We start from the raw sequence: 20419 nt of genomic DNA on the forward strand, positions 1-20419 counted from the left end.
CTTTACCCCTGAGATGAAACAAGTCCATTCCTACTTTATGCCATGGTGCTGTTGGCACCTCAGCTACCACCATAGGCTCTTTGCTCTGCTTGTTCCTGTGTTTCTGGCATGTTTCACATTTACTTACAAGTGTTTCAATGTCTTTGTTAATTCCAGGCCAGAAAACCGACTCTCGTCCTCCTTTTGCACTTTTCGATGCCGAGATGGCCTTCATGTATCCTGTGCAACATGTCCATTCTCAAAGCCTGTGGAATGACAATCCTGTCCTTTTTTAACAGCAGACCATCCACCTCTGCTCAAGCTCACCTCTGACATGGTAAAATTGTGGACATGAACCAGCTGGCCATCCCTCATCCATGTTCCTCATGACATGCTGTAACTCTGCATCCTTTGCTGTAGCCTCAGCTATTTGTCTTGACTTTGTGTCAGACACAGGCAGTGTAGCCGACACCATGTTCACATGACACTGTATGTCCTCGTCAGTTGCACTCACACTGTCGCCTGTAGTTGCTCTGGATAGGGCATCAGCAAGGACTAGGTGTTTACCTGGAGTATATATCAGTTCAAAATCATACCTTTGCACCTTCATCATTAACCGCTGAATCCGTGGAGACATTTCATTCAGATTCTTTTTGATGATGGCGACCAGTGGTCGATGATCAGTCTCTACTGTGAAAGACGGCAGGCCGTACACATAGCTATGACACCGCTCCAAACCATACGCCAGTCCCAAACATTCTTTTTCGATCTGAGCATATCGGCATTCAGATTTTGTCATAGCCCTAGATGCATAGGCTACTGGTTTCCAGTGCTCACCCTCAGCCTGGAGTAGAACGGCACCAATACCATCTTTGGAGGCATCTGTAGACAGTTTTATCCTCTTCGTGTGGTCATAAAATGACAACACAGGTGCAGTGGTCAGTGTGTTCTTGAGTTTTTGCCACTCATGCTCATGTTTCACTGTCCATTTAAACTCACAGTCCCTGTGCAGAAGCTCCCGTATGCATGATGTCTTTGCTGTCAGATTGGGAATGAATTTACCTATGAAATTGACCATCCCCATGATGCGTAGCACACCTGTTTTGTCTGTGGGCCTTGGCATGTTCTGTATTGCATGTATTTTGTCTTGATCTGGTTGGACACCACGCACAGACAGCTTGTCTCCAAGGAAGAGGATCTCTTGAACACCAAACTCACATTTACTCTTGTTGAGTTTTAGTCCATACTTTTGTATGCGCTCCATAACTCTGTTCAGCCTCTCATTGTGCTCTTGGGCAGTGGACCCCCATATGATGATGTCATCAATATAGGCTCGAACTCCATCCAAGCCCTTGATGATCTGCTCCATCGCTCTGTGAAATATTTCAGGTGCTGACTTTATTCCAAAAGGCAGTCTGAGAAAGCAGTGTCTGCCGAAGGGAGTATTAAAGGTACAGTACCTTGTGCTGCTTTCATCCAGTTTCAGCTGCCAAAAGCCTTGTGAGGCGTCAAGCTTCGTGAAGTAGCTGGCACCTGACATTTCACTGATGATCTCTTCACGTGTGGGTATTTGATAATGTTCACGCTTTATGCTCTCATTTAGGTCTTTAGGGTCCATACATATTCTCAACTCTCCAATCTTTTTCTTTGTGATGACCATTGAGTTGACCCAGTCTGTAGGCTCAGTAACCTTTTTGATCACCCCTAGCATGATCATTCTGTCGAGTTCTTTTTTTAGACAGTCCTTCAGTGGAGCAGGAACTCTGCATGCTGCATGCACAACTGGTTGGGCACGTTCTTTCAACTGTATTTTATATGTGAAGGGCAAAACACCAAAACCCTGGAAAACATCTGAAAAGTTCTGAACTATTGTGTCCATAGAGTCATTTACTGGGTTTATGGTTGGGATGATGCGATACACTCTTTTCACAAGCCCCAGTTCTTCACAGGCTCTGTCACCCAGAAGTGATTCACGTCCCTCATTCACAACAAAGAAGAATAGGTGGTGAACTTTCCCTTTTACTGTGACACTCAACCTGCATGTGCCCAAACATTTAATTGGCCGTCCATTGTAGTCTTTCAGTCCAGATTCTTTCCTTTTTATTTGTGGCTCATTTTTCATTGCCTTTACATCACACATGCTTATGAGATTTGCTTTCGCACCAGTGTCCAATCTCATGGTGACTACAGTCCCATTTATCATTAGAGGAGCGATCCATTTATCTTCTCTAGTGACATCATTAACATTGTCTGGATTATTTATTTGTTCACTTTCACAATTCACCATACCAACAAAGAATGTGTCACTGAGATCAGGCTCCTCCACTAAGTTCACAGTTTTTCCTTTCTTCCCCTCTTTCCGTTTGGAGAAGCATTGTTTAGCAAAATGATTCTTGCCTTGGCAACTGGAGCATTGCTTACCAAACGCTGGACACTGTCTAGGCTTGTGCTGTGAGCTGCAGCGCTTGCAGTTTATCATCACGTCCTCCGACTGCTATGCAGGCCGGGTCTGTATGCGCCGTCTCCCCTGATACGACACTGCTCCAACCGCTGCCGCGCTGTCGCTCCCCTGCGCCGAGGCGACTGCAGACATCTTGCTGAACGTCTTCACGTGTTTTTGGGACAGCTCACTAGCCTGGCAGATCTTAATGGCTCCTGCCAGCGTCAGCTCCATTTCTCATAGTAGCCTCTCTCTGACCTTTTTATCCTCCACGCCGAAGACAATCTGGTCCCGGATCATGGAGTCCTTCAGCGTTGCGAAGTTGCAGGACTGCGCCTTTAACCGCAAGTCCGTCAGGAAGCTATCGAAGGGCTCGTGCTGCCGCTGCGTACGAGACCGAAATACGTACCTCTCGTACGTCTCGTTCTTCTTCGGAGAACAGTGAGCATCAAATTTACTAAGCACTACATCCAACTTTTCACTATCATCAGGACTGTCAAACACGAACGTGTTAAATACTTCTATGTCCTGTGGCCCTGCTATCGTTAGCAGCAGCGCTACCTTTCTTGCCTCCGGCTTTGCCTCAAGTCCCATAGCCGCAACATACAGGTGGAACTGCTGTTTGAAGGTGCGCCAGTTCTCGTCGACATTCCCCGTTAGTTTCAAACTTTCCGGTGGTTTCAAATCCATGTCGTCTATTCCAGTTTACTCCTGGTACCATGTCATGTTCGTGTTCCAAGGATGAGGCCGTGTTGTTAGCAAGTAACTTATTTTAATGACTCATGTTCTCAACAACATACATGTGTCTTGATGCAGTCTTGCTCTACCCGCTTAATCGTACGGTAAGTTGACTAAACCAGTATTGCCGCCTAGCGGTCAAACATGTAATAACATCCAATCATAACACAGAGTGTTGGTGTTTACATTCAACAGAGCTAGCCACCACTATCTAAGGCCATTATCAATCAACAGAACTCTGTAATCTATAAGGTAACCAGGAAAGTCTTTGCTTGAACAATTAAAAAAAAAGGCAAGCACAAACAGTGATATCTTAAGAAAAGTATAGTTTGATTTCAGTCTTTGCTAACCGCAACACTTTCTGACCCACACAGCTGACATATATGTCATAATACAGTTTACAGCATAGGAAACCAATATTCTCCAGTCCCCACCTTGAACGGCGCTTCGTTGTTGCCATAATTTTGCATTTTATTTTATTTGTTGTCACATCTACAAACTGCTGACATAAACAACTGTTGTGATGCTGTGCGCTGCATGCGTAGGTATACAAGGTTGTTGTGCAGTGTAAGACTAGATGTAAAGGGCTGTCTGACGACATCTGATGACTCTTGAGTGGCTAAGGTACGTGGTACTTGTGGCCCTGTCTGCAGCGGTGCATAGGTTAGCTTCCGTGCACTGTACATAGTTACTTACTATTGATAAGCACCTCATACAACCCCACTTCACAAAAACCCAAACTACTCAGTCAGCACTATGCGGCAGGCATGATGGGAAATGAGGATATCCCTATCGCTGCCAGAGTGCGCGTCACAACTGAGCAGAGCAGCACACACAGTGAAAGGAACGATAGAAATCATTATCTTTCCCATACAGAACGAAACATTGTGAACAACAAACTCATGTTAAAATCACAGTAAACAGCCAAAGAAAGCTTGCTTTCAGAGCACCGCTGTTTCTAACCTCTGCGCATCTAAACTGCGCAGACGAGATCCCATGTGTACAGTCTGGCTCTCAGTTAGTTTTAAGTTCGATAGTGACGAAGGTACAGAAGCTTTAAGCTTTATTGTGTGCTAGTTACACAGTGGTTGCACTCTAAACAACAAGCTTACACGTCTACACCTCCGTATAACACCGCAGGAAGATACAGGGTTTTGTTTTAAATAAGCCATCGTCGCGCTGCTGCCAGTTGTACGTCTGTCTACTCAGCCCTCCGTCACACCTGCAGCTCCTTACAGCAGTGAGACACACACGCGACTGTTTTCATTCACAGAACGGCAATGAAGACGTTTTGTGAAGTCCCTTTCACGTCTCATAAAGATGTTAAAGTTACGATGTTACGGTGTTACAGACAGACAGAGTGCAGAGCAGAGAGACAGCCATGTCACCATGATGCTACGTTTAGATTAAGTCCCGACCTGCGGACTGTCGGCTGAGGAAGGGCAGATCCTCTGCAGATACAGACACCATCTTACACTTCTCCTGGATTATGATGTTGGTTAATAGGGAATATTTAATATGGAAAATCCTGCTCATTAAGTCTCATCAGTCTGTCAGATGAGCTGGTCTGTGTTTAGTGACTTTTATCTTCAGCAGCACTGTGTGAAGGTGGGAAAAACAAGAAAATCATGTTTTGTTCCTACTTTTGTGTGTTTTTGTGTTATACTTACTTCTATTTAATTAGATATTTTTTTGTAGTGCTATTTAAGCTGCGACAGAAACACTTTTATTTCAATTTTTTTTATGTCATGCAAATGTGACAATAACTTCACAATTGTAATTTTAATATTTTAATTTCAGATACATTTTGAACATATGTGAATATATCAGCCGATATCTGAATTTTTTTACTCCCTAATAACGGAATCGCCATCGGCCCCAAAAATCCAAAATCGGTCGGGCTCTAATGAATAGTAATAATGTTGTGCATGCTAACCTGTGACCTGTATGTATGTGTGTTTTAAACAGCTGCAAGGAGAACACTGATGCCGCATCCGAGCCATCACAATCCCCCATGTCCGTGCCAGCAAATGAGAGCTTCAACCTCATCAATCTTTCTAATATTCTTGTTATCTCATCAACACAGCTTTCTTTCCCATATGAACCTTGTAAGAGCAAACTCCCCAGAACACAGTAATCAGAACACGCTTTCCCAGAATATAATTTCATAATAGTATCAGCATAAAATAAAGTGAAGCAAAAGTGGTAAAATAACAAATTCATAGAAAAGAAAGTACAAAGTTAAAGTTTGAAAAATAGCAAAAATAGCAATCAGTGTTTTGAATAAAGGAAAAAGTGAGATTCGGCTCAACTGGATCTGTTGAAATGACTGGTTGAGGTGTAAATTGTAAATAGATTTTAAACTACATATCACCCATTCACCCATTGTGCCCCTGTGTTCCGGTCGGACTCCTGCACTGAAAAAAATAAAACATTGGGTTAACCTAAAAAAATTTAAGTAATCAATCACACAAAATATTTCACATTGACTCTATGCAAACCAATTTATTTAGTTTAACCTGTATTTTTTAACTCCATGCGAACTCTTTTCTGAAAGTGAAGCAAACCAAATTTTTTAAGTTGTTCCAAATTTAAAAAATAAGTTGTCTTAATTGACTTAATGTAAATAAGTACATTCAGTCTTATCTGAAGTTTTACACCATTTTAACTATTATTTTAAGTTGTCTCAAATAATATATAAGTTGTCATTATTTAAAATGTATAGCAAATCGAATTCGAAAAAAATGCTACAAATACATTTTGATCAATGACTACTCAGAACACATTCCTTTAGAACACAATGTGTATTGTTCTATAAACGTAACATCGTACATCCGTTTCAAATGTATAGAAATAAACAGTCTCCTTAAGCAGAACATCAGCGACAAGAATATTGATGTCATCAAGAGAAAACAAAATCCTGGAGCTGCTCCACAGACAGAGAACCACCCCTTAGACACCCTGCAGTTCCCAATGGCAATTTTACTGGGAGATGGGTATATTTTTTAATTCAGAGGTGTAGGCCCTATAAACAACTAAACCGTCCATCTGCTGCCCTAGTGGTTGATATTTTCATCCTGCTGTACACACTACCCCACCCCTATCTGTGATGTCTCTTTGGATGTACTAAAAAAGTCTGTCTCTGGAAAAAAAAACAAGAGAACTCCGACATTGCAGATAAGGGTAGGGCAGTGTGTACAGCAGGATGAAAATATCAACCCCTAGGGCAGCAAAAGAACCATGTGTCATTTATCTTTACATACAACACATTTGGATGTAATGGCTAAAACTAAAATTCTTTGAGCCCACAAATGTAGTGAATAATTCAAAGTGACACTTGATGACATCACAAATTAGTAGTAACACTTAATTAGGAACGCATTTCCTCTTAGCCCACAAAAATAGAACTACATGTCAAAACAATATTGTACATCTGTTTAAAATGTACAGAATATGAACAGTCTCCTTCAGTAGAACACCAGAGACAAGACTATAGAGAACAAGAGACAAATCCTGGAGCTGCTCAATACACAGCGAACAGTGGAACAACTCTTAAGACACTGACAGTGTTTCTTTTTCAGAGCTGCAAGGCCTACATTTACATACTACTAATCTGGATGTAATAAATCAAACAAAGTCTTTACACCCACAAAGTTGGTGACTTTAAATGTCACATCATGAAGTCACAATGTAAGAAACCTGAAATAGAAACAAAGACATTTTCAACGACAACAGTTATCCAAAGAGTTTTCCTCAAGAGTTTTAGATGACGTGTGAATCTCTTCAGTTATCAAGACAGACAGCTCCTGGCCCTTGGTCTGAAAATTTAACCTATCTAGTGTATAAAATCTGTGCAAACGCTGCAGTGCAAGTGCAATTTCTCCAGTTTTTGATCACACTCTGCCTGCTTCAGCCAGTGAGGCTGGTTATCTCTGAACTTGGACAGACTTATTTGTAAATACTACAGTAAAACATGCAGCCATTCATTAGTGCAGCCTCCAAACGCAAACCTCTCATAAAAGCAACCAAAGTACTGAAAGTACAGTAAAAATGCAGTCATGTGCATCGTCCAAAACACCAATACAAGGGTCCAAAGTCTTGGTTTTAGGAACAGTATAAAACAGTATAAAACCAAGCGAGTCAGTGCAATTCAGCTCTGCCTACTCTGTGCTGTACAGCTGTGTGCTCAATCTATTAACTTTTGGGGTCATCTTTTTTTCCTTCAAGCTCCATCAGGACTTTTTGCACAAATTCAAAAGGTGAATTGCAGTTTTCTTGGATATTTGAGGTTAAGTGTGTATATGAGCCCAAAGAACATGACAAAAGCGGTTGCAACTGAGGCAACTCATTCAGGTTCTCTGTTCCTTCTATGACTATCTTAATGTCTTTGGGTGGATGGAAAGGATCCTCTCTCCCAGTGATAAAGATCGCCATGGTTGCCTGCTCCAGATCTTCAGCCTCGTTTTCCTGCATATCCTACAAAAAACAAACAGAAAAGAGTAATATATGAGAACAACTTGAAGAATGCACAGTGAAGTGCAGATCTCTGCCAAGGCCTTACAGTCTCCACACTTTGCCATTACTTTCACATTCAACGTTTTACTGGATAGATGACAGAAACTAGAGTTCTCAGTTGAGCCTGATGGTGGACCTAGAGGAAAAGCCAGGGGGTCATCAAAAATTACAATTTTGTTTTCATTAGGGGCCATGAATGTTCACAGCAATTTGTCTGGCAATTTCATCCTACATTTGCAGTTTGTCCTGATGGTTGCTCTCACCATTATTATTACAACAGTCTACAGCACCTGGCATCACCATGTTAGACACTGATGTCAAGTGCCTGCTGTTCGCAGATGATATGGTCGCCTCTCTCCTATCAAGGAGCAACTTCTCCCAGACCTTCCTTAACAGTGAATCTAACCAAAACAAAAATTATGATATTCCAAAGAAGACAGCCTCCAGCAGTTCAGAAATCTATTTAACATATTAGAAATAATCAACCAAAAAAATTAGCAAACTGTACTGCTATTTGGCCCTAAACAGTGAACACAGTAGCAGAAACTAAAATAGAAAAAAACAAAAGTTCTGGTTTACACAGTTGTCACTTTTTTGTACTCAACTGCTGTCGACATTTTTCTATTTTATCTTAAGTTATCTTTACTTAAATGTACATATTTTTAAGAGTAAATCCAGCATTATTGGTTTATTTTATCAGTTAAATATCACATATTTTCCAAGTGACTATAATGCTGCAGTTTTATACAGCTCTGTTTACACATTTTGTCTTTATCGTCTTATACCTATTATTATTTTTTAAGCTTTGGCAATGTAAACGTATGTTTCCCATGCCAATAAAGCTATTTTAAATTTAGAATTTGCGACTGGACCCGGTGGGTGAGACACAGAGGGAGAAAATAAGTGAGTCAGGGAAAATAAGGCATGGCATGCTCTAAAATGAGAAAAGTAGAGAATGAAAACAGAGCTTTTAGACTTGATACGTGACCGTGGCGATTATTCAACGCGGACACTGTCTGACTCTGTCACTCTGTCTGTCCGTCACTGTTAACTGACTAAGACTCCAGGCTGCAGCCTACTGTAGTTCAAACACTTCACTGATAAACCTAAGAGTTTCACAGAGCTACATCAGGCTGCATCACCAAATGACCAGTTTCACATTTGTCACACATTTGTTTACAAATATAAAGACACCATCACAAACTGGAGCATAAAATTAAGAATACAAATAAAGTTTTTGACACTCAAAACTTCCTTATAATAATAATAATAAAAATAATAATAATAATTATTATTATTAGTATCGTTAGTTCTATGTGAAAGTTAATAAAGCATTGTTGTAAAACTATTTAGCTTAATTGTACTTTATTTATTTGATTTGGCAGACCAAAATGTATAGGCCTATATTCGAAACGAAATTTAGATATTTTGATGTTCCAGACCTTTGCTTGTGAAAAATTTCTCTTACTGGACCTCTTTCAATTTTAATTGAATACCCCTGGCCTATACAGTACAGTATTTGAACAGCGCTTGCCATACAGCCAATACAGCCGGCTCCCTCGAGGCTGGACTGTACCATACCGTTAAACCCCCCTACTCCGTGTCATTGGAATGGGCCGGTCCACCTTCTTCACAGCCCGCTTTGTAGGCGTCCAAAACAGAACATCATGGCGATTGATGGTAAGTAGGCCGATTGTGTCTCTGCTTTCCTTTTAATTAGCTTGTACTAGAAATAATCCATGTTGTAGTTGATTGTTTAGAGCTTAGAGTGCACGTGAATCCAAGAGAACAGTGCCCTCCTTAGCTGGAAAATGTTTCTTTTAGAATTTTCATCAAGCGGGATTGTTATTTTCTTTGTGAGAGTAGAAGAGACAGATGTATCTTGAAGCGGTGTTTGCTCACAGTGTATTTACGAAGGTGCCGAGAGGACAACTCCTCTAATTAAGCTACTATGTATTTAAAGGGAGAGTGTTACGCTAACCTTGTTACGCGTTTGTTCCCTGGTTGTCACTAACGTAACTGTACAATTTATGTAACTCTACCATTTGGTGCTTGTTGAAGTCGACTGGCCCTTGTGTATGCTTGCTGCCTTTAGGCTACTACAACTTGTGTTGAATCTTACTTGGATGGGGGTCGACGTTTCAGTTAGTGGGTGCAATTGTGAAAGCAAAACGAGTATCTTGCCAAGCTTTTGAGTAGCTTTGGAAAGCTCTTCTTGAGCTTTGAAATATAAACACCAACTTAAGCTTTCAGACAAGGGGAAATTGTCTATTTCATGTGTAGCCTAGGCTACTATCTTCGTTTGTGGCCTTTGTGATTTTTCCCCAGCTATCTGTGTTTTCAACTGCACTGCACAGCAGACAGATATGTGTGTTTACTCTTAACCTTTCTTATATAACTTAGCTGGCTTAAAGCAGCTTTAGTGCTTTCCATATCTGTGAGTATTTCAACTCTGGCAGTGTTGGAATACAGTCATGTATTGTAGATGGAAATAGGCTATCTCAAAACTCAATAATAAATGATCTGCATAATCATTTGGGCTAGGTATTGGCAAGGGCCCCAGTCTGTGTACATTCGGGCATTTTGTTTTTTCATTTGAAACCAAAAACAAAAAAATGGAAAACCGCTCGTTTTATGCCTTCATCTTTTTCAATAATAAAAAAATACGTAGCCATTTTCTTGTTTTGTCACTTAGAATCAAAAATTGAAATAACGATAAAACCAATTTACACAAAAGGGTCCAATTTAATCCGTATACAATTCGTTCTTTTGATATTCCATTAAAAAAAAAAAAAAATCGAAAAATGAAAAATGAGCATGTGCTGGTAGCAGGGTTTCCGTAAAAAAAAAAAATCTGTGCCGGTCCATGTTTCATGGAAGCTTTCAATGTCCCGGACAAATGGGTGAAATTATGGTCAAATATAGTCTGCATTTATTCAGCTTGAAAATAATTGATAGGCAGGCTATATCAAGGGCGTAGAATTGGGTGTAGCTGCTCACGATGCTTGTCCACGTGAACACTTAAAAAGTGGTGACTGTTACCAAGCAACACACTAACTTCTTTAATGATCGACAAAAGATACAAATAACAAATCAAGTAAAGAAAAATACATTTTACGGATAGTGAAATGAGGAAACATAAATAATGAAGCATGCCGTTGTCCAATGTACAATTTTCATGTCTCTGCATTCTGAAAGGCCCTACTGGCACAAAATCTTAGCTCAATCAGCACCTGCAGGGCAGGGACAGCACCACATTTCTGTACGAACTATGCTGCAGCTGAGGGGAGAGCTCTTTAATTAATTAAAAAGGACTTATCTGTCAAAACGAAACCTTTCAAACAACTTGCTCTCCATCACGGATGACTCTCATTTTAATGCCCTTTTATTTATATCTAATCTAAGTCTAACTGGTGCACAGGGTGGTATTTAAAGTCTGTTGTAACCTTCAGCTCTAAGTCAGATGTAACATTACAGCCAGGAGTATGCTGAGCTGGTGCACCCTGCTTCAATAACTTCACTAAATTGAAACGTATAGGCTACATGTGAACAACTCATGGCCAGGGTCCAAAATTCACTTTTTGGTTTACCTACCAGTGGCGGGTAAGGCAAAAACACCAGCCATAAAAACTTTCTTAGATATAATGTCAATAATAAACAGTGGTAGGAGTAAACTAAGACATTTACTTTATTACTGAACTTATAATGTATCTATACTTTTACTAGAAAAATATAAAGTACTTAAAAACAGCTCCACATTTAAAAAGTGGTGTAGGCCTACACAGTAATGCTTTAATAATAATCCACGGATATTAAACATTTTACTCTGAAATAGGCCATCCTGCACAATGAGTAGGCTACCTTAAGTAATTGTACTGTAAGAATATCGGGATTAATAATGGTTTATCTTATCTTATTGCAGGGCTTTTACATGTAATGAGTATTTATACACTCTATTTTTTTTTTCTTGAATTCTTATTTACACGCCAGCAATGTGCGGAGTCGTTGCAAAACAAAACAGAACTGTTGCAAGCCAACAACTTAAAGTATGTTTTGTAGTAATGGGAGCACCCGCCCCTGGCCCCCAACCTCAATTACATTTTTACCCGCATTTGGCGAGTGTCGGGTGCTATTTTTTGGACCCTGCTCAAGGCTCACATGACCACTTTCTGCGTTGTGTCCGTTCTGCTGTCCGAATGCATGCATGCACGCTCTCTCTCTCTCTCTCTCTCTCTCTCTCCCTGAGGGAGTACAGTTCGTTATAGCCTACATACTAATATTAATGAATATATATGCATTGTGATAGCATATATTCCACGGAAATTGATGAGGACTTGGCTGGCTGTGGATAAATTCCAGCCTCCCCTGTCATCACAGTGCTGGCATCTTGCGCGCTTGTGGCATCGATGAGAGGGGCAGTGTCTGGTGCTGCTGACGCGTCCTTGCTGATAATTTCTTTGCCAAAATGACCAATAATGGTTCTCATGGCTGGTTAAGCATATTCCCGACGCACTGAGGGGACGGAATTATAATGAATCAGTGATCATTTTTTTGTTGAAAATATTTTATTTTTATTCAGCCTTGGCATGTACCGTGGCCAATGGTATGACACTTGGAGGTGAGCGGCATGTGCTGATTGCTAGATTGAGGGGTGGAGCCTACGAAGCAAGATTAGCGGGTAAACCGGTCTGCTGAGCCTAAATCCTGGGTTTTCCGTTTCAAGAAGCTGGCTCTCCTTTAAACTCGCTAGATCTATCGGTGTCGGTAAAGCCAAGCACCCAGGCATTAGCAGAAAAATAAGACTAGGTCAAAACCTAGTATGTAGCTGACTGCATCAGATCAATATGCACTTTTGTGGGCAACACTGGAAGCATGGTGTATGCACATAGACTAATCCAGAGACGGACAAAGAGGCGAAGCGCACACGAGCTAAAGCCTATGGCTGAGCTCCATGGGCGGGCCACATGAATCAGCCAGCTATATCTAAGAAGCTAGGCTATATGCTCCTCAGCGTAGCTAGCCGTTATTAGCCATAGACTGAAATAATGAATGAGCTAGTTTGACTTTGCCAGGAGGAAATTCTGTATGTGATGGTGACTGACTGCAGGTGTTTTGATTATCAGACTAAAGAAGTAGCAGAATCACTGCTCACTTGCCCGGTGAGAGAGCCGTGTGCCAACACGTAATGGGAAACGTAAAATAACCGGTCTCTTCATCACTCCGATCCGCTGTAATCTCTCCGGGGAAGAGCCAACAACTCCCAACTCCTATTTACTGGCCGACGATTACATAAATGTTTGATAAACACAGGCTAACAAGGAGTTAAAGCGAGGACAGTATATCTGCTACTTTGTGCTAAAAATATTTCAATACAATAACACTAGCATTTAACTCACCGAAAAGCTGGAGCTCAGACTTCTTGCACAGCCATAAAGTTCCATAAATCCCACAGAGAGACAGATTATTAGTCCAAACTTTGAATGAAAAAATCCCCGAATGGCTCCAACAACACAAACGGGTGACTCAGTGTCTGTGTGTCTGTGTTGACGTCTAGCAGACAGCCAGTGATCCTGCCCCTATAATTTAAGGCTTAATATAATTAAAAGGGGTGTGTTATAAAAAAATTCACCCCCCTGTACAGTTATCTTGAACAATAAAATTAGCTATTTATAACAAAACCTTTTTTGTACCAGGCTGTAAACATGTTTATTTCTGCTGTATAAATTGGCATTTTCCCACCTGCTGTAAAGTTATTTCTTGCTTTCTGGAGCCAGCCTCAAGCCACTCGAGGAACTGCAGTTTTTTGCACTTCTGCATTGGCTTCATTTTTCAACACCCGAGGTTGTCGCTTGCGTATGCGTGACGGCTGAGGGACATGTTCATTTTCATATTAAATACATGAAAACAGATGATGCTTCACAATGCTGGCGTGACAGGTGCAACTCGTGTGCCGAAAATGTAGAGAATAGGAGGCACGCCTTTTTTTACCGCAAGTGGTTCTCGGTCACAATACATGGTGAAGATGAATTGTGACGAGTCCAATTGATCTCCAACAGCAATATAAACATCTCTTCCTGTAGTAAAAGTCACAGGCATGGAAAGTAAAGTAGGTCAAGACTTCTGGTATGTTTTTTCAAAGTTAAAGCCCGATCTGGAAATCTGACTCCCCTCGTTTGTACACAATTGTTTTATTTTGAAGTGTTTACAGGGCCGTTGTTATTTTTTTTTACTTTATTTGTAACTTTTCCAGGAAGTGATTTTATCAATAAAGTCACTAACAGACCCCTTATTGTGGTTCCTGCTTAATATTCTTTGAAATAAAAACGTAGTCTCCCGCAGGCCATAAGTATATGTTCATAAAAATAACAGTCATAAATAATCTGTCTCTTCATCTTGGCTTATATGGTTGTTTTCGCTGTGTGTTAATTACGGTCCAGTTTCTAATGTAAATAGGATCCTTTTTCAGTTCACCCACAGAAACCTTTAAAACAAAGCATATCTGACTATGTCCGACTATATCCAACTACCCCTGGATTGGATGCTGCGGACATGGTGACTACAGCGAAGGAGCAGCCCCGCCTACTCTCTATGTACATCAGCCGTACGTTTTTAAATTTTTAATTTGTTTATTAATCCGATGCCAAAAACCAAATAACTGTTTGTTTTACGTTTTTTCTATTTTATAATCAGATCAAAAAAGGGAAATGAAAAAAACGGGCCGGGGCCAAATTTGTTTTTAATATTTAATTTCTCCTCTTTGTGTGACCCCAAAGTTCACTAATTCATGTTTTTTGAAGTACTGTCTTGATGCTGCAGCAGCACCTGGACCGAAAAGTGGCCGATTGTATGCCACTGCATGTTCCACTGCATGTGCCGGTAGTTGAGCGGAATGTGCCGATAGCTAGATTGAGGGGTGTAGCCTACGACGAACCGAGATTAGAGGGTAAACCAGGTCTGAGCCTAAATCAACCTGGCTAGATCCATCGGTGTCGGTAAAGCCAAGCATCCGGGCATGAGTAGTTCTTCAGCAGATTATGAATAGTTTTTTATTATTAATGAATTAGACCATGATAAACTTGAACTGCTTTTCTGCCAATCTCATGTTGCAGTCTCTGTAGCGAGCCTGCTAGCTAAACAATTTGGCTAGCAGTGTGTGCAAACCTAGCACAACTAATGGGATCATATCTGATCATTTGAGGGGCACTTTTGCTGAAAATAGAAGTTTGTGTGTGCAACCCCCGAGGACATTCGTGACAACTGTTAGAAAACCATGAAATGCCACTTGTACTTGGAGACCGTGAGACGGGTGGGTGGGGGCTAAACCTTTGCTGTACCAGGGAACAGCTGACTAGTGGTACATGATTATTATTTCTGACTTGTTTCAGTTTATTTCTCCCTACAAATGTCAGCTCTGGAATATAACGCAACAATATCAGCACTCCTCGATACAAGACAGGCAGACAGGGAGGAAAATAAATCATTTAACTGTTACTTAAATTACTTACCAATGTGGCGTTCTCTTTTCTAAATAATCCAACCACGTAACGTCAGCTGTCCATTCATGAAATTAAATCACACTTTTTATGATCCTCCCCACTCCAGTAATGTGCACAAACTAATGGTTTTTAAGAGTAGTATTTAAAAATGTAGCGAGATGTGCAGCAACTGGCCTGATATGCCATGGAAGAGTGTATCGACATGTAAACAAATCCAACATATTTCCAACGATGTAATCCAGCAGATCACATTTCAGGATACTCTGCTTACTTTTTATTAAAGTCGATGTGGCAAAAATGGGTTTATTAAAAAACTGCGTTTGCACAAGACTGCTGTAGGAGTAAAGCACGTTACAACGTCAACACAAACTTTTGTGAACAAAGTGTAGGTAAAGTTAAAAAAGGAAAAGAGCGACAGACTGACGCAGGGGCAATACATTCGCTTTTTAAATAAGAAGCGAGTAAATAAAATAAGATTCTTATGGTAACTTCTTTGATGCCACTTGAGTTGTTGGTGCTGAATTATGTAGTGTTTTTTTTTTCTCCCAAATATATGCCAGAAAGCTTATGTTATGGTAATAACCATTGATTTGTAACTTTAGTAAAACTTTACTTTATCAGAAAGGTTTTATTAAACCAGCAACTTTAAGAAAACAACTGCAGTATCATTTCAATTTAAAAATTATATATAAAATGCAACTAAAATCATTCATGTAGATTGAAATAAATATTAAATATATGAAAGTAAATAAAGTTATACATATTAGGGCTGTCAATTGATTCAAATATTGATATATTGTGTGTATATATATATATATATATATATATATATATGTATATATATATATATATGTGTATATATGTGTATATATATATATATGTAAACATGAAAACCTTTATGTCAAAATGTAGAAAAACTAAACTCAAACACAACATGTCAATAAAATGACTTGAAGCATGTTTTATTACAAGATAACATTTCAAGATTATCTGAAAAAAACTAAAAGTGCAGAGAGCTCCTAGCAGCATTTCTTAGTTAACATAAGTTAACAGAAAATGATAAATAAATAATAGTTGTAAGTCGCATATGATTCCATCCCCCCTCTATAGTGGATTGCCAAAATATGGCAAAAATGACAAATACAAAATACAAAATACAAAATGGCTGACTTCCTGTTGGGTTTAGGGTATGTCCATAATAGACTTTTTTGTATGATACATATGTGTACCAAATTTGGTGCATATAGGTCAAACCTGTGTGAGGGGCTGAACATTAAGGGGCGCTAGCGAGACATTTTGCCACACCCCTTCACCAAAGCACGATCACACGTAAATTTATCCTACTTGTGATGCACATTCCAAATCTGATGAGTTTTGGGGCATGTTAAAGCTACCAATTTCGCTATTCATTTGGCTTCACAAAGAAAAATAATAATCGTTAGGGTTCCAAGAGGTCCTTGCACTGCCTTCGGTGCTCGGGCCCTAATAATAATTCCTTGCTTTCCAAGAGGTCCTCACACCGCCTTCGGTGCTTGGGCCCTAATAAGAAGAAGAAGAAGAATTCCTTGCATTCCAAGAGGTCCTCGCACCGCCTTGGGTGCTCGCGCCCTAATAATAATTCCTTGCATTCCAATAGGTCCTCACACCGCCTTGGGTGCTCGGGCCCTAATAATAATTCCTTGCATTCCAATAGGTCCTCGCCACTGCGTGCAGTGCTTGGGCCCTAATAATAAACGGACCAGATCCAATAGGGCCTTCACACCACTCGGTGCTCGGGCCCTAATAATAGTGGTAGACTAGGGTGAAGATTAGCAAAATAAATAAATAAATAAATTGGCGAGAGAAGCAGAGTAATGATAAAGGCTGAGGTAATCGTAATTGTAACAGTTGAAGTCAACAGGTCTACTATTAGCATTAGCAGCAACAATAATGATACTTTGGGGAGGACTGATGTTAGTAGTTGTTGCAGTCGAGCAGGTCCACAGCAGCAGGTGGTCTGCAGCAACGATCTCCAGGAACCTACAGGACAGGGAGCACGAGAACTCCCGGGAAAATATATGGTTAGTAATGTTAATGGGACCAGAAGATACAGAGTTGGTGAGCTGCATTAATATGACAGAGAGAGGGAGAGAGAGAGAGAGAGAGAGAGAAGCTTGGTGTGTCGGATCCCCCCTGCAGTCTAAACCTATAGCAGCATAACTATGGGCTAGTCCAAGCCTCAGCCAGCCCTAACTATAAGCTTTATCAAAGAGGAAAGTTTTAAGTCTACTTTTAAAGAAGAGAGGGTGTCTGCCTCCCGGACCTTGACTGGTAGATTGTTCCAGAGGAGGGGGACCTGGTAATTGAAGGCTCTACCTCCAACACTACTCTTAGAGACTTTAGGTACCACAAGCAGGCCTGCATCCTGGGAGCGCAATGTTCTAGAGGGGTAATATGGCACTATGAGCTCTTTAAGATATGATGGTGCCTGACCATTAAGAGCTTTGTAAGTAAGAAGAAGGATTTTAAATTCAATTCTAGATTTTACAGGAAGCCAGTGCAGAGAGGCTAATAAGGGAGAGATGTGATCTCTCTTCCTAGTTATTGTCAGCACACGTGCTGCAGCATTTTGTACCAGCTGAAGAGTTTTTAGTGACTTCTTAGGGCAGCCTGATAGTAACGAGTTACAATAATCCAACCTGGAAGTAACAAATGCATGGACTAGTTTTTCTGCATCGTTTTGAGACAAGATGTGTCTGATTTGTCTATGTTGAGAAGATGAAAGAAGGCTGTCCTTGATATTTGTTTTATGTGGGAGATGAAGGACATATCCTGATCAAATAGAACTCCCAGATTCCTAACAGTAGTGCTGGATGCCAGGCTGATGCCATCTAGGGCAGTTATATCATTAGAGAAAGAATCTCTAAGGTGTTTTGGGCCGAGCACAATAACTTCAGTTTTGTCTGAATTAAGTAGCAGAAAGTTTCTAGTCATCCAGATCTTTATGTCCTTAAGGCATGCTTCTAGTTTAGATAGCTGATTGGTTTCGTCTGGCTTCATTGATAAATATAATTGAGTATCATCTGCGTAGTGTGTGTGTTTCCTCATGATATTACCAAGAGGAAGCATATATAAGGTAAAAAGAATCGGTCCGAGCACAGAACCTTGTGGAACTCCATGTGTAGTGACTATCTAACCCAATGTTCCAGACCTTCAGTTAGTCACCATGCGTAGGTGTATGAAAACAGGTTTTGACGCGTATCCAAATAATAAATGTCCAGATTGATATTGCCTTTGGGTGATGTTCCCGTTTATTGCAATGGTGGTACAGATGAGTGGTGATTACCTGTTGATGAATGTTTGATGCTCCAATGATGCTGTGATCCTGTGGTTTGGTCTATGTGTTACGGTAAGAACCGTATGTTCCCTTCACCTACACCAACTAACTTCCATTCACCTGTGACCTATAAACACATGACCTAGTCATGTGACCAATTACCCAACTCAAATACACACCCTAGTGGTCAAAGTAAATCATTATAACAACATATTCATCAAACTATTTACAACATAAGACAACCATAACACACACGCTCAAAATGGCTCCTACACCATGACTAACTTTGGTGTGCATAGAGTACACATCATGAACATTAACAAACTGAGCCAACAAAATGCCAATTAAATGTTCTAGGGTCTGTAACAGGATGTGATGGTCTATCGTGTCGAAAGCGGCACTAAGATCTAACAGGACGAGTACAGAGAGAAGTCCTCTGTCTGAAGCAGTAAATATATTATTTTTATATTTATATATTATTTAAGTGCTGTCTCAGTGCTATGGTGGACTCTAAATCCTGACTGAAAGTCCTCAAATAAACTATTGTTATGAAGAAAGTAACATAATTGATTAGCGACTGCTTTCTCAAGGATCTTTGAGATAAAAGGAAGGTTAGATATAGGTCTATAGTTAGCTAAGGTGCCTGAATTCTAGGGTAGGCTTTTTAAGAAGTGGCTTAATTACAGCTAGTTTAAAAGACTGGGGTACATAGCCAGTCGATAAAGATATATTGATTATATCTGGTAAAGAAGTGCTAATTGAGGGAAAGACTTCCTTAAGCAGCTTGGTTGGAATCGGGTCTAAAAGACAGGTTGATGGTTTAGACGAAGATATCAAGGTAAACGTCAGTTTTTTGAGCAATTTCCAAAGATACATCTGCACCAGTTAACGGCAGGAGGTTACAAATTTTGTCTCTAATCTTTAGGATTTTGTCATTAAAGAAGCTCATGAAATCATCACTGCTGAGGCCTATAGGAATACTTGGCTCAATGAAGCTGTGACTCTCTGTCAGCCTGGCTACATTGCTGAAAAGGTACCTGGGATGTTTTTATTTTCTTCTATGAGGGAGGAGTAGTAGACACCTCAAGCATGCCGTAGGGCCTTCCTGTATTTATATGTACAAGACTATTTTGCCAGATTAAATGAGACTCTTCTGTTTTGGCGGATCGCCTTATTCTTTCAAATTTACGCGACATTTGCTTCAAGTTACGAGTTTCGAGTTTAGTCGGTTAATAGGACATCGAATGTTACTAAAAAGTGATCTTATAAAAGAGGATTTTGTGGGAAGACAATTAAGTTTTCGGTTTCAAGGCCATAAACTAGAACAAGGTTGAGGGTGTGGTTAAAGTGGTGAGTAGGCTGGTTTACACTTTGAGTGAAACCAATAGAGTCCAAAAGGGACGTAAATGCCATGCTAAGACTATCATTATCAACATCTACCTGAATATTGAAGTCGCCTACAATAATTATTTTATCTGAACTCAGGACTAAATCTGATTTAAAAACTCTGAGAATGCGCCAGGAGGGTGGTGTACTATCACAAATAAAACAGGCTGTAAAGTTTTCCAAGCTGGGTGTGAAAAACTCAGAACAAGGCTTTCAAAAGAGCTGAAACTAAGTTTTGGTCTAGGGTTGATTAGAAGACTAGAACTGAAAATAGCTGCCACTCCACCACCTCGACCAGTGAGGAATATGAGTATTAAGATGACTGGGAGGAGTGGATTCATTTCAGCTGACATATTCTTCCTGACACAGCCAAGTCTCAGTCAAAGAGAGTAAATCAATCTGATAATCTGATATCAGATCGTTCACTTATAGAGCTTTAGATGACAGGGATCTGATATTTAACAGACCACATTTAATTCTCATATTTTTTGGCATAACTTCGGTTGTTGTTTTAATTTTTATAAACAATTTTGGATTTACTCCTTTTTT

At 40.1% G+C, this 20419-nt stretch overlaps 1 protein-coding gene across 1 annotated transcript in view; it reads left to right on the forward strand.

Annotated features, from left to right (window-relative positions):
* Positions 1 to 9324: 9324 nt before the first annotated feature.
* The window catches only part of syt14a (synaptotagmin XIVa), a 58764-nt gene continuing 47669 nt past the window's right edge, over positions 9325 to 20419 (forward strand). The window contains exon 1 of the mRNA XM_069661190.1: positions 9325 to 9352. Coding sequence (XP_069517291.1) covers positions 9340 to 9352 — 13 coding nt within the window. The 5' untranslated portion in view covers positions 9325 to 9339. The remainder of the gene's footprint in view (positions 9353 to 20419) is intronic.

The sequence above is a fragment of the Semicossyphus pulcher genome, unplaced genomic scaffold (genome assembly GCF_022749685.1).
Source record: "Semicossyphus pulcher isolate SPU_LCO1_2020_fin unplaced genomic scaffold, fSemPul1.0.p SCAF_14, whole genome shotgun sequence".
In the NCBI taxonomy this organism is placed as follows: domain Eukaryota; kingdom Metazoa; phylum Chordata; class Actinopteri; order Labriformes; family Labridae; genus Semicossyphus; species Semicossyphus pulcher.